The sequence below is a fragment of the Nymphalis io genome, chromosome 20, assembly GCF_905147045.1.
Source record: "Nymphalis io chromosome 20, ilAglIoxx1.1, whole genome shotgun sequence".
In the NCBI taxonomy this organism is placed as follows: domain Eukaryota; kingdom Metazoa; phylum Arthropoda; class Insecta; order Lepidoptera; family Nymphalidae; genus Nymphalis; species Nymphalis io.
The window spans coordinates 1,210,747-1,226,347 of NC_065907.1; the positions used below are offsets into that span (position 1 = coordinate 1,210,747).

The window sequence follows — 15,601 nt, forward strand, 5'->3', positions numbered from 1 at the left end:
ATCGCTTGAACTAAATTGTATCACGTACTATTAAAGACCTGTCGCTTCATAAAAAACGGCTGGCTAAATTGTTTATATACTTTCTAACGCAATAAAATTAAATAAGTAGAATGTTTTTATATCTACTCTATATAAATATATATATTGTTTATAGAAAATATAAAGGGAAAATAACATCTTAGTTCTCAAGGTTGATGGCGTATTGATGATGTAAGGGATGGTTAATATTTCTTGCAATGCCAATATCTGGGCGGTGTGTACCACTTACTATCAGGTGGCCCGCTTACAAGTCTGCCTACCTAATACAGTAAAAAGTGCTTCTATATTGAATAAAGAAATTTTAATTTGAAAAGGCCTATTTCTATAAATCCACCTTTTGGAATTATCAAATTAATATTTGAAATCAACTCTTCAACTCTTCGTCCATTTCGAACATGTGGTAGTTTTACAAGTCTACTTGAATAAAGTATAAATTGATTTTATATAATATTATGTACAGAGGATATAAAGACATCACCGACTTGAAACACATTCTACCGAGGATAGATAAGAAACTAGATATACAACAGTATGAAATATTAAAAGAAAATTAATCTGTCAGCTCGTCCGTCGCCGCCAAGAAATTGCACAGCGAAGAGGACCGTGAAGAAAGATGAAACTTTTCTAACCGTGCGGTGTTTAGCTGGCTACGATGGTGGACTCAGCCAGCATTTTGTGCTGGAAATCGTTGGTGACACGAGTAAGATCCTCGTTAATACCACAGCTGGGAAATCAGGTAAGTTGCTTCCTCGTGAAAATTTCATCCGAAATTATTCTAAAAATTATTAACAAGTAATACTTGCGGCCCAAAATTTTCGGAAATTATCCATTTTAAAACGCATATAAAAATGGTTCTTTTGTCTTGTTGTTCAATGCAACCTTCTAGGCTACAAGTAACTAACTTCGAGAGGTTATATCAGAAAATAAAATCACGACACAATTATAATGGACGTACCATAGTGCCCTATGTCATAAGTATTTGTATGGGTTGGTTGCTTTTGTGTTGTATCATAATAGCAGCAATTATATCAAAGGAATTCTAGGAAAAGCTATTCTCTGTTACGCGTTTATTTATATACATTTAATTCATACTGCTGTTCTAGAACGTACAAAAATTCAATGGCTTTTGATAAAAGCTAAGTAGTGATTTAGAAAATATCATATAATAATTCAAAAGAAACCTATTATTATTCTATTCAAAACATTTTTTTTATCACCGATGTTTTATTTAAACAAAATTAAAATTAAAATCGCTGAATTCGAAGATGCATGATTTAAACGATTTATTTCAGATTTCCATACAGTATGGCTTAATGTGAGCTGGTCGGAACTCGAAGCCTTGTCTGAGGATGAAATGCTCACAGTCAGTGCCAGAAATAGCAAGGGTGTCTCTGATCCAGTTCTTATAAGAGATCTCGTGTATAAAGACGCTGCGAAGCATATTGGTAAGTTATTCCTTAAGTCTAATGTATGGCTATAACTATAGTAATTTTTATGGTAACTTCTTAGTCTTGTTTAACAGTAACAGCCTGTGAGTGTCCCACTGCTGGGCTACGGCCTCCTCTCCCTTTTTGAGGAGGTTTGGAGCACCACCACCAGGTTATTCCACCACGCTGCTCCAATGCGGGTTGGTGGAATACAAATGTGGCAGAATTTCAGTGAAATTCGACACATGCAGGTTTCTTCACAATGTTTTCCTTCACCGTCAGGCACGAGATGAATTATAATAACAAATTAAGCACATGAAAATTCACTGGTGCTTGTCCGGGTTTGAACCCATGATCATCGGTTAAGATTCATGCGTTCTTACCACTGGGCCATCTCGGCTTAGCCTTGTTTATCTCTTGATATTTCTGTTTATAAATAAACTGTGACTTAGATTATATAGTATGGGCTAAGTATTTAACAATTACAATTTTTTTATCGTTTTAAGTGTCTATTTTAAGTAACCATTAAATCTATCTTCAAATTCATAGCTTCCTGCAAGCCCTTTTGGGCTTAAGTTAAAAGAGTAAGTTAACCAGGTTAATGACATATAAAAAGAAAGAGAAGAGATTGATTTCGTAGCGGCACATTGAGAGGTCACGTAATAACAAAAATTCAAACAATGTCAATAATTTCAAAAGAATATAATCAAGTAACTTCAGACATTTGTATGTATTTTCATTAAATTTAATAAATATGTTTCGTCATGTCCAAAAGCAATCGTATTTAATTTTTAAAAGATATGAAATCTGAGCAAAAATAGAATGAAAGATTGGTATAAAATCAGAAGTAGATAGGGATACACAAATTCTGCTCATTTGCTATAAAAGACGCAATTGCATTGTGATTTTTCATATTCTCCCATTTTAGTTAACATGCAATAAGGTTTCCTATAAATAAAATCCAATGTTGCCATTCAAAAATCTAAATTTGAATCTAATAAAAATTAATCCGAAACGTTTCGAATAATCCCATTTCGTATGCAATTTTGCAACTCAACAATATAGCAATATGTTGTATCGTGTAATAGTAATTCTGTTTCCGTATCCCGTGGGAGTGGACGTATAACGTATGCTTGGTTATTTCTGTCTGGAAAGGTACTTTAGGGACTGAATTAGTTCAACTTACAGATATACTTTAGTACATTTTAATAAAGGTATTGAATTCACTTTGTAAGATTATTATCAAATTACTTTATTTATTTAAAACTAGCTGCCCATTGTGACTTCGTACGCGTAAAATATTTACGGATTTTATCCCGTGCATAAGGTATACACATTCGCAAATCTATCTATTCGCCCATAAAGTAAAGCACATAGTAAAGTGCTAAGGGCATATTAAAATATTAACGTATAAAGCACACACCCTGCGTATTTTATCATGCGTTTATTTAGTATGCGTTATGCGTTCTGTATATGTGTGAGTGATGACAAATCCAATATTCGTCCCATATTATGAGACAGACCTCTTGAAAAAGATGTCCCGTTATTTTATTTTTTTATTATTATATTAGGTCATCACAACTCAAAAAAAGATTAACTTTTATATACTTATTACATACCCAATATGCCACAAACCTGGGAAATAAATTTTTATGTCCTTTGTGTCTGTAATTACATGGCTCTACCCTATAATCCGGAATACAATAATACTATGTATTGCTGTTTGGCAGTAGAATACGTGATTAGTGGTGGTGGAACCTACCCAGACGAACTTGCCAAAAACACATATATTTGGAGACATCTGTGATGCTACATATACACATATATATATATAATATTAAAGTAGCTAAAGCAAAGATTTTTTTGGAAAATTAATCAACTGTTAAGTACGACATTTTTTTTATCACCTACCTTCATTTCAATCATTCAATTCAATATAAATGAAGCACATACGTTCTTAGAAGTTCATATGAAACAATTTTTTACGTAATAAGTTTCATTACTTCGTTTTCTATGATAGTAACAGGTCGTGGTACAACAGGCTGTTCCACTTCTGGACAAGGCGTCTCCTCTGAAGGAAGTGCTTAGCTAATTCCACCATACTACTTCCAGTGATGATTGTGTACAATTTCTATAGTGTAAAGGGCTTAATATCGATTAACAGAAGACACGACACGAGTGATGTCGAAAATCCCTGCGGCGGTTGCAATTGCTGGCGCAGCTGCCGTTCTTACTGCGACTGCTGTCATCTTGGTGCTGGTTCTACGGAAGTAAGTCAACTTCTCTTTTATGTAATATATATATATCATAATTTCAATTTTAATATTGTTTAAAATTAATTACTGTGTACATTTATTATTAAAATAAGAACCACTTTTAAAAATAATCTGTAAATACACTTCAAATAATATATTGCATATCCTGGATGAAAAGTTTGTAAGTATATATACTTCAAACTTTTTTGTCTATTTATAATTATATATATTTTTATTTATAAAAAAGAGTTATAATTTCTATATTAATATTAAACAGCGCCGTGTGTTTTCTACTCTTATTCACCCCTTAGAGGTATATACTGTATTGGAAATTAATAATAATTTTATCAAAATCAATTCAAAACTATCATAGATACCGTAACAAGAAATATGGCAAAGTTATAATATCTCCTTATTTTTAAGTAGGCATGGCATACAAATAGAAACTTATTGACAAAACTGGTGGTTGAGCTTTGTTTACTGGTGGTAGAGCTTTGTGCAAGCTCGTCTGGGTAGGTACCACCCACTCATCAGATATTTTACCGCAAAACAGCAGTACTTATTATTGTTGTGTTCCGGTTTGAAGGTTGAGTGAGCCAGTGTAATTACAGGCACAAGGGACATAAAATCTTAGTTCCCAAGGTTGGTGGCGCATTGGCTATGTAAGCGATGGTTGACATTTCTTACAATGCCAATGTCTAAGGGCGTTTGGTGACCACATACCATCAGGTGGCCCATATGCTCGTCCGTCTTCCTATTTTATAAAAAAAATAAAAAAATAACCAAACTTTTAGTTCACAATATTAATTTTTTTCATACGCCACATCGCCTTGTTGCGGTAACTGGCTCACCGCGCTAGCGTTATGAAAATAGAATATACCCAAATGGTTTTATTTTTGAAAACTTGCTTTCATTTTTATGTCACTTTTAGCCCCGTAAGCTAGGCGAATTCATAAACATCTCTGTATTGAAAAACCTTAAAATAGATTTGAAGTGGTTTTAATAAATAAAACTGGAAAATTCCCTTGTTTGACCCTAAATTAATAAATATTAAATTTAATAGAATTTAATAGAATTCTTTACATCAAATGTTCATGCAGGTAAAATCAGTTTTTATTAATGGTTTAAAATATTCTATTTTTAATTAATTATTTGTATATAAATAACACTTATTATAATTATATTATATGTACAAGTATTAATTGTTGAATATAGATAAGCAGCTTACTAAAGCGTAGCTTTAATGACACCGACGCTATTTTTTTATCTATAATTACAAAAATCTTACACTTTACTCGAGGTTTCGCTCGCTTCATAATTCAGAATTGCTAAGTACCAATTTCCATAGTTTGTTCTTCATAACTGAAAAATTTTCATAACACCTTTATCATTTCCTTAGGGATTAAATTTTCAATTTCGGTCAATCATATATTATTTTATAAATACAGATATCTTTATATAATTAATTTTAACAAAAAAAAAATGATAAAGCAGACATTGGTGTGGATTAATTCTTATAAATGTTTAAATATATTTGTATTTTTTTATTTTAAGCGTGAAAACAGATTATTTTTTTTATAAGATAAACATCATTTTTATTATATACATATATTAAAGCGTTTGTGCCGTGATCGAAATTTCATAATCAGAATTAAAATATAATTTATTTAATTCGCATGTTTCGAACACACTTTTTTTTATTTTCAATGTATTGTACAAAATGGCAAACAGATAAAATGAGAAATACTGAACTATTTTATGTTTATCTATTTATATATAGATAAAATGTATCATTTATATTATGATTATTTTTTTGTACTCAGCTTAAAGGTTGGCTTATCGCCTTCGGCGTTTTAAGACCGTCCTTTGTTCCAATCGTGTCAATAAAGTATTGAAATAAAACATGGAAAAGCTTGCTTATTCACGATGCATATTATTACACGAAAAAGAAAAACGACGAAACACAAAAAAATATTTTATTTATTAATACAGCACCCACCTACCTACCTCATATCCTATGAGTTATTTCTTACACCGTTAGTTGCCTGGAGATCGCTATGTAGCGATAAGGTCGCCAAAGTTGTATGCTACTTTTATTTAGGCTATATCCAAGTATTGTATTTTTTTCTCTCTTTGTAGTGTACAATAAAGTGTAAAGTAAATTAAGTAAAACGAAATGTCAATTATAGCCTGTTTCAACTACAAGAGGGGTGAAGAAAAATAAAAAACCTTGATATTAAATAATCTATTACATTCATTAGGGAATCTTGAAAAATATATGTTTTGAATATCAGCGAAATTCTTATCGAAATTTGGAAATTAAAATTAAGATTATATAGTTAATTGGAATAGTATTGGTTTATAAATAAAGATATATTTTTGTAGAATAAGTAGGCGGACGAGCATATGGACCATCTGATGGTAAGTGGTCACCAAAACCCATAGACATTGGCATTGTAAGAAATGTTAACCATCGCTTACATCGCCAATGCGCCACCAACCTTTGGAACTAAGATGTTATGCCCCTTGTGCCTCTAATTACACTGGCTCGCTCACCCTTCAACCCGGAACAAAACACTACCAAGTACTGCTGTTTTGCGGTGGAATATCTGATGAGTGGGTAGTACCTAACCAGACGAGCTTACACAAAGCCCTACCATGAATCAAGAATTGTTTGTAATGCATAATATAGCAAAATAATCAGTAAATCGCATGGAACGCGTAAATCTAAGTTTTGTTTATCTTTACTCCTTCTTCGATTGGAATAGGCTATGAGATTAAAAGCAAAACATTAAACTAACTAATAAAATAAATTCGAACATAAGTTTGGTACTAAGGTTAAGTCTTATTTACCAAATATCATGAAATTTTGCATACACATTTTTAGATGTACAGAAAAGCACATACCCAACACATGTTCCTCCTACACACGTAGACACAAGCTGTCAGAAACAAGCAATATATAAGCGATACATTGTTTTAACATAAAAATAAAGTATACTTTAATCGAGTAGGCTCTTACAAGCACTTCTGAGTAGTCTTTTTTATCATCATCGTCATCATCCTTTCTTAGTTTAGTCTTAAGTTCGGTCTCAATTTCCATCCGCTGCCAGCCACTTTGCGTATATCGTCCACCTCCACCTAGCTAGAGGTCATCCTACGCTACGCTTGTCAAGGCGTGGTCTCCACTCCAGAACACGTAATTTTTCAAGATCAATTTTGATAAAGCGACCACCGCTTCGGAATTTAGATTACAACGAATGACCGACAAGAAACCCAGTAGTTTCTCTTCTTCTTAGAAACTTGCGTTTTAACAGCGGCTTCAGCCACGACAAATTTTAGAATTACTTAACAATTTTCATAGCTCTTTCTTCAAAAATAAAGGTTTTGCAAACAAAATTTCATCCTCTTAATCCTTTTAGAGGTTACATTATAAAAAATCCTTCCTTAGTACTAACCTGCTGTGTAAAAGGAACACGTATGCAATTTTTCATGGTGCCATCTCATTAGTTTGGGCTGTGCGTCGATGTCAGTCAATCAGTTATTCTTAAATATATATAGATAAACATTTATAATTGTTTATATATCACGTATGAAATTCAACGAGTTATAACTCCAAGAGACTGGATATGTAATTATTATGTTTTAATAAGTATAAATAATATGTATTATTATGTATAATGATATTATTATTTAAATGATAAAATATGTTCTCTTCTCTTCATTAAATATATTTTTTTATCTTTGTTATGTTGCGAGTCATATATACTATGTTGAATTTAATATATCATAACATGCCGTAATACGAAGCGAATTACAACTAATCCGTAAAAATATGATCAATAAATGAACAGCCAAAACGAAGCCAAAAACATATAAATCCTTTTTGCTTTGAGAAATACAGTTAGCAATAGACGATGATTGATGCAGTGTACACTCACTGTCATCACGGTAGCATGCGAAAGCGATCCCGTGGCGCTCCTCGTTAAGACGGAAAGGGTACCGCTGGTTTTTTAGTAGGTATTCCGATGTTCGGGGTGCACTCGGCGCCTAGGACACCGGCGAGCCCCACTGTTCGCGTGGGGGAAACACGTAACGCGTTTTTCCAGCGTAAAAAAAAACCAGTGTACACTCACTGTATATATAGTTCAACTTCGTTAAGGACAAATATTTGTACATACGCGTATGCGATTGTCGTTGCCTGCCTGTTTGTGTTACGTGTTTCCAGAACTATAACCGGATTTCACATGTATGAAATGTTTTTTTTTCGTATCATAACAAATTCTGTGTCAATAAAGCAATCATTTGCATTTGTATAATATTTTATACTGCAAATATATAATTCGTATAAATTTCTCGTGAATCACATTATATATATATGTTTAAATATTATTTATGAACGTTATGATTTCAATAATGTGCTTCAGACCGATTTTGGCCACGGCGGCCAATCTCAAGAGAGGTGTACACAGGTGCACTCTCTATTCCCTAACTCTCATAATCTGATGGGACGGCAACTCGACACGACCGGAAAGAGTTCAGGCGCAGGACTAACGGCTTTACGTGCTTTCCGATGCACGGGAGTGCTTCCAACTTCCAGACTCCGGACTGCTATTATGACTTTTCTGACAGAAAAACCCAAAACTTATTGATTTAAGGCCAGAACTACGGCCTTACATCAAGCCACTAGACCAACGAGTCAGTCATGATTTCAATAAAATATAGATAAATGAACTGGAAATATATATTTATACCTAATGTAGTCAGCCTGGCATTTAAGGCTACTTGATGTAAAGTGATCACAACCGCAAATAAATAAATTAAATTATGCATTAATAAAAACAATATTTGACCATTACATTACAGCAATTGAAAATCGCCTAAATTACACTATATATATCTAGATATATATTTATGTAAGCACTTTTTTTTCATATGTATAAAGCGTAGACTGAAAAGCAGCCTAGCTGAGGCTACGACCTTTTAACTATTATTTTTATGGCTTTGTACCTTAATTTTGTCTTTGTTTCTTTTTGGTGAATAAAGTTATTTTATTATTATTTTTATTATTTACTATTTGTTAACAATATTGTTCTTAATCTTTTGTTTACATTGTTAACAATAAGCAATATTTATTTCTTATTAAATTCAATTTCTCTCAACAATTGTTTACATTACCTATATTATTAACTGTGTTGACACGCTGGCGGACATAATCGTTTATTTTATAGCAATACAGTCAATTATATAACTAAAATTAAGCAAAGATAATCTCTTAGGTGGTGTGTTTTTTTTTATAAATTTGTAATGTATAGTTTTTTTATTTATTTTAGTTTATCTGTGATAAAAAAAATTTAATTATGTTCGTTCAAATTACTTAATAAAAACTTAGTATAAAACGTTATTTAAAAAATTAATGAACATATATTACATAAATAAACCTTTTCAAAGAAAATTAAGCAAGTAAATAGGTTTAATTTACATAGTAATACGTAGAGAGGAAAGGGCACCACGTATTTATCGAAATGTTTTATATCGAGTTCGTTACCTGTACTTGACGTTTAACGAACACACAATAAAACATAAAAATAGGAAATTAAAAACTCTTCCAGAACTGATTATGAATTATTTTACGATGTTGAATATATAAACTGTGAACAGGAATTTCCATACATAATTCAGGATTTAATAATAATAATATCCTGGGACATTTTTCACACACGGCCATCTGATCCCAAATTAAGCTTTTACAGTACTATGGAAACCAGACAACTGATACTATTTTTCTTTTGTAAATACATATTTATATAGATAATTACACCCAGACTTAGGTCATACAGACATGTTCATACACACAAATACCTGTCCTGGGTTGTAATCGAACCCACAACATTCGGCGTGAAAGGCAAGCATCCACCAACCACGCCAACCGGCTCGTCCATACATAATTCAGGATTTATATGTGCAGTGATCCATTGGACTGAAGTATCAGCTATTAAAGGCTGTAAGTGCTATTCCGTAAGCACAAACTCGAAACTCACAAATTAAGTCTATCTATCTATCTATCTATTACTGTGGTCATTGTCGTGTATTGTACATTTAATAGTACATTTCAAGAACACACGCGTCAAAATAGTATATTACAGTCGTTTGTCAATATTTAACAGCTGAATAATGAAGTAAGTTTTTACAGAATAGCACTGCTGAGTACAATTCAACACAACACAATATGAAATGAAATCAAAGTTAAGTTTCCTCAATCGAATATTTAATTAATATACTTTTGTAATTTAATTTTCGGAAAATATTAACTACATTTGAAAGAAACATTGCCGGTTCTTCTCGGTATAATGCACGTTCTGCACCGGTTTTAACTTTAAGTTTAAATTGCCTAAGCTTTAACCTACTTGAATATAATTCATATTCATTAAATTGACTGCTCTGTTGGTCTAGTGGCTAGTTATAAGGCCGCAGAACCCGAGGTCCAAATTCAAAGGCCCGACTTGGGATTCAAATCCCAAGTACACACTTGAGCACTATAAAATGTCCTGCGCAGTTGTCTAATTTTCCAAATTTAGATTGTATTTTTTTGGATTAAATGTGTTTGTACAACAATGTAATTCATACATACAATTTATTTTGAAATTTGTTGACCAAAATGCAACATGTATACAATTTAAAATGTTTATCGGAAAGATTTCATTGGCATTTTATTTAAATGTCGCCAGTGTTGCCAGAGGAAATAATAAAATAAAAACTTATTCTTTAATTCTCTTGACAGGCGTAATGAAGCGACAACAAGCAGCAAGCGACCGTCACAGAGCGTGGTTCAAGTTGACGCAAATGGTAGAAGATATCTCATAGCATATCCAGCATCAGATAAATTGGAAAGAAAACCAGATATATTGAACCCTAAGGCCGGTGAGTGATGAACATAGTTTTAATATAACATACTAAATAGAGGTTAAATTATACTGGTCTAAATTAGCTGTTCAATTCGAAGAAGAGGTGAAAATAAACAAAACTTAGATTTACATATTCATGCGATTTACAGCTAGGACTGCTAACATAATGCTAGATAACAAAAAATTCTAACTTTTTTTTTCAAAGTTCCTATAACAAATTTGGCTATATTCAAAACATTTTTTTGGGAATCCAACGTTTTCGCGTCAATAGAATGAAGTTGTTTAATATTTATTTTTCTTTACTATTACTCTGGTTGTATTGTCTGTTGTATTGTAGTACTATTTGTCTGGTAAGTAGTCGAGATGGCCTAGTGGTTAGAACGCGTGAATCTTAATCGATGATTGTAGGTTCAAGCCCGGGCAAGCACCACTGAATTTTCATGTGCTTAATTTGTGTTTATAATTCATCTCGTGCTTGACGGTGAAGTAAAACGTCGTGAGGAAACCTGCATATGTCTAATTTCATTGAAATTCTGCCACATGTGTATTCTACCAACCCGCATTGGAGCAGCGTGGTGGAATAAGCTCCAAACCTTCTCCTCAAAAGGGAGAGGAGGCCTTAGCCCAGCAGTGGGACATTAAGAGGCTGTTACTGTTACTGTTTACTGTATTACTCTGGTTAGAATTGGTTATCTATACGAAAGAAAATCTGTATATCCATCTGTTATACTTTCACGGCTACAGCTCCGAAAATGAACCAGAGCCTAAGGAAGGAAACAGGCTCCTTTTTTATGTAAACCCCGCAGGTAACACGTGGGCGAAGGAACCGGCGAAAACTATGAGGTCATAAGCACGTGACGTTGGTTCTACATCTGAACTACACTCATCAGTACAGAATTTTCCATCCCGTTCCACCACCACTACTATTTATTACTCATTTCCCATTTTTCACTCCACCCATCAAAGAAAAGAGAGATTGCCGAAAGCATTACAAGCGCCTTTGCAAACTCATTGTACCATATTTATTATAAAGCTGATTTATGTTAAATTTCTAAATAAAACTGTAGCGCAATATAATATTTCTATTTATATTCTTTATAAAAACTGCAAGTGTAAAATATAAAACGAGATCAAGACAATACGATGGTATCAATGGGATACTGATATTGAATACTGCTGTGTAACTATTTTGTATTTATCGTTAGAAGTTAAAAACTTCATGAACTTCTAATGATCAACAGTATGAACCTAAAAACAAAACGGGATACAATAAACTAGATGTTACTTAATTGTAGTAGTTTTAAAAATAGAATACGTCTTTCTTATCAGGAAATATATACTTTATAATATGAAGATCTTTAAGAACAATAATTTGGAGTGTTTCTCTAATCACTTTCAAGTGTAACACTTGTATGGCGTCATCAGTGAGTAGATGTAAACGTTGGACCAAGTTCAAGGACAGAAATAGAAAGAAACTAGGAAATGTGGGTAGTTATTTTTTTTTAATATGATCTCCAACAAGGAATACACATGACAAGCTTTAATACATTATGCGAGTTATAAATCTATGTGCTCCCTCAGCTACAGGAAACCACAGCATCCATCACATATAACTAAGTAACAGCTATTATAAATAATAAAATTAAAATTAAGTAGTAACAGCCTGTTAATGTCCCACTGCTGGGCTAAGGCCTCCTCTCCCTTTTGAGGAGAAGGTTTGGAGCTTATTCCACCACGCTGCTCCAATGCGGGTTGGTAGAATACACATGTGACAGAATTTCAATGAAAATAGACACATGCAGGTTTCCTCACGATGTTTTCCTTCACCGTTAAGCACGAGATGAATTATAAACACAAATTAAGCACATGAAAATTCAGTGGTGCTTGCCCGGGTTTGAACCCGCGATCATCGGTTAAGATTCACGCGTTCTTACCACTAGACCATCTCGGCTTGTTAAAAAATTAAGAACTTTACAAATTTAAATTGATACGACTTAAAGAACTAGAACAGAACTTCTTATGTTAAATGACTAAAATTTAGGAATAAAATTCGAAAGGCTAAAAATAAAAGTAATACGATTTTTTTTTATTAAAGATACTAAAAATACAAATAGAATGAATGAATGAACGTCACTACGTAAGAAAATAACTCACTGTGTCAGTTTTTATAAGGTTTCAGCTATTTCCCTTTTCGAAATGATGGTTGTTGGTTAGTAATGTATATCATAATATTATGTGTATATCATAGTATTAAGTCTTATGACAGTCTATTTTGCGATAACGTTACAGATATAATAATAATAATAATATCCTGGGTCATTTTTCACACACGGATCAGATGATCCCAAATTACGCTTATACAGAGTTTGTACTATGGAAACCAGACAACTTTATATGCTACATATACTATTTTTCTTTTGTAAATACATACTTATATAGATTATTACACTCAGACTCAGGACAAACAGACATGTTCATGCACACAAATATCTGTCTTGGGTGGGAATCGAATCCACAACCTTCGGCGTGAAAGGCACGCATACACCAACCACGCCAACCGGTTCGTCCTGAGATATTGAAACATTTATTCTAAATAAAGAGCTGTCAGGTCTATTTTTAATCTTAAAACTCGGAATGATTTTAATAAAATGAGTATACTTAACCTGCCGAGATAGCCCGGCGGTAAGAGCGTGATAATCTTAACCTATGATCGTGGGTTCAAACCCGGGCAAGCACCACGGAAATTTCATGTGTTTAATTTGTGATTATTATTCATCCCGTGCTTGACGGTGAAGGAAAACACCGTGATGAAACCTGCATGTATCTCGTTTCACTGAAATTCTGCCATTCTGCCTTAAACATGTGTATTCCACCAACCCGCATTGGAGCAGCGTGGTGGAATAGGCTCCAAAATGTTCTCAAAAAAGGTAGAGGAGGCCTTGGCCTAACAGTGGGACAGGCTGTTACTGTACTTAACCGGTCATCAAAATATATTTACAACGATATTATTTATATAAAAAATAAAGATAATTTTGAAAGAAACATTGAAAATCATTAAATAAATAAAAAAAGATAAAACACGAAGTGTAAAGATAAAACATCTAATTTCCGACTTCGCAAATTGAATAAATGCGATGCAGCGTTACATTTAATACAATAATGTAACATGACGATTCAAAAGTGCCTCTATTAGCCTACTTGAATATTTTTTTTTATTTCATTTAACTTGATGTCATAACGAATATATGTTCTCTTTCTAAATTAAAATTAGTCTCGTTTACAACAGTCAAACCTTCTCATCAAAAAGAGGAGAGGAGGCCTTTAGCCCAGCAGTGGGACATTCACAGGCTGTTACGGTTGCGGTAGATCTAACACCCTTATAGTCAACTTATGAGGTTCAGGGCTAAATTTTTTTTTTTTATAGAATAGGAAGGCGGACGAGCATATGGGCCACCTGATCGTAAGTGGTCACCAAACGCCCTTAGACATTGGCATTGTAAGAAATGTCAACCATCGCTTACATAGCCAATGCGCCACCAACCTTGGGAACTAAGATTTTATGTCCCTTGTGCCTGTAATTACACTGGCTCACTCACCCTTCAAACCGGAACACAACAATATCAAGTATTGCTGTTTTGCGGTGGAATATTTGATGAGTGGGTGGTACCTACCGAGACGAGATTGCACAAAGCCCTACCACCAGTATAGTATAGTTATAGGCACTAAAAAAATTATGGGTCCTTCTGCCAAGAATATATAATATTAAATATATATATATATATATATATTAAGTTATGTGATGTGATGTTAGAGAATGATTAATATTCTTACATATCCGATATTTATCGGCGTTGGGGACAACTTAACATCAGTTGGCACATTTGCCCGTCCGCCTACCTAGAACATAAAAAAAAAATCTTAGTCTAAAATTCAGTAACGATTCGTATAAAATATTAATTTATATCAAAATATTTATAAAATATTTTTTAATAAATGCATTATAATTTATTTAGAGAGTGATCCACCTCGTGTGGTGTTGGAGTCCAGCGACAACAAAACCTACACCATTAAGGAGGCACCGAGTCAGCCCTCCAAGTCTCACCCTCATCCGTCTTCTGAAGATGATATGGTATGGTTGTTTATATATATTACTAGCAATTTGCCCACGACTTTACTTCTGTCATAATTTAGAATTGCTAAATATCAATTTCCGTAGCTCTTCCTTAAAAAGTGAAGGATTTTTACATATACTTTTATTCTCTTTATCGCAACCGCAACGCAAAATTAGGGGTTCTTTCTTAGTGCTAGCTTACTGTAAAAAGAACCTGTTTGCAAGTTTTCTTAGTGCTAGTCCAAGTAATTTGGGCTGTGTCATAGATTATTATTTTTGGTAAAAGTACCTCGACTCCATTCTTAAAAATTTTGAAGCGTGTATCTTGAATTTTACACTTGGCAAAACATTCCTCATGCATTTTAAATAATAACTTGATACGGTATAATTATGAGCGAGTTTTTATTAAGTATATGCAGTGGTTTAACGTTAACTTGATATGAGCACAAAAAGACTGACTGACATATTAATGTGTTGTGGGTATTCACAATAGAAAGTTATTATTAATGTAAATAAAAGCTAAATGAATTATTTATCGTTGAGTTATTGAAGATGAGTGCTTTGATATTAGAAATGGTCCTCAGTAATATATGGGGGAGGCTTTAGTCCAGCAGTGGACGGCGATAAACTGATATATTTTTTCCAGTAATTATTTTTATTAACATATGTATATATTTATTCATCATTTTCAAATATCACGGCCCATATTATAATAAAATAATAAAAAAATCTTATATCTATAGGCGTATACTATTCATATCTAACCAAATATTATAAAACAAAAATCTTCCTACTGTCTGCCTGTCTGGACGCGATGAACTCAAAACAACCAAACGGTTTTTCATGCAGTTTTCACCTAAATAT

At 33.1% G+C, this 15,601-nt stretch overlaps 1 protein-coding gene across 1 annotated transcript in view; it reads left to right on the forward strand.

Annotated features, from left to right (window-relative positions):
- LOC126776480 (hemicentin-2-like) overlaps positions 1 to 15,601 on the forward strand; it is a 162,284-nt gene that overhangs the window by 145,106 nt on the left and 1,577 nt on the right. The window contains exons 13-17 of the mRNA XM_050499028.1: positions 602 to 775; positions 1,332 to 1,484; positions 3,631 to 3,736; positions 10,503 to 10,642; positions 14,640 to 14,755. Of these exons, the coding sequence (XP_050354985.1) occupies positions 602 to 775; positions 1,332 to 1,484; positions 3,631 to 3,736; positions 10,503 to 10,642; positions 14,640 to 14,755 (689 nt within the window). The remainder of the gene's footprint in view (positions 1 to 601; positions 776 to 1,331; positions 1,485 to 3,630; positions 3,737 to 10,502; positions 10,643 to 14,639; positions 14,756 to 15,601) is intronic.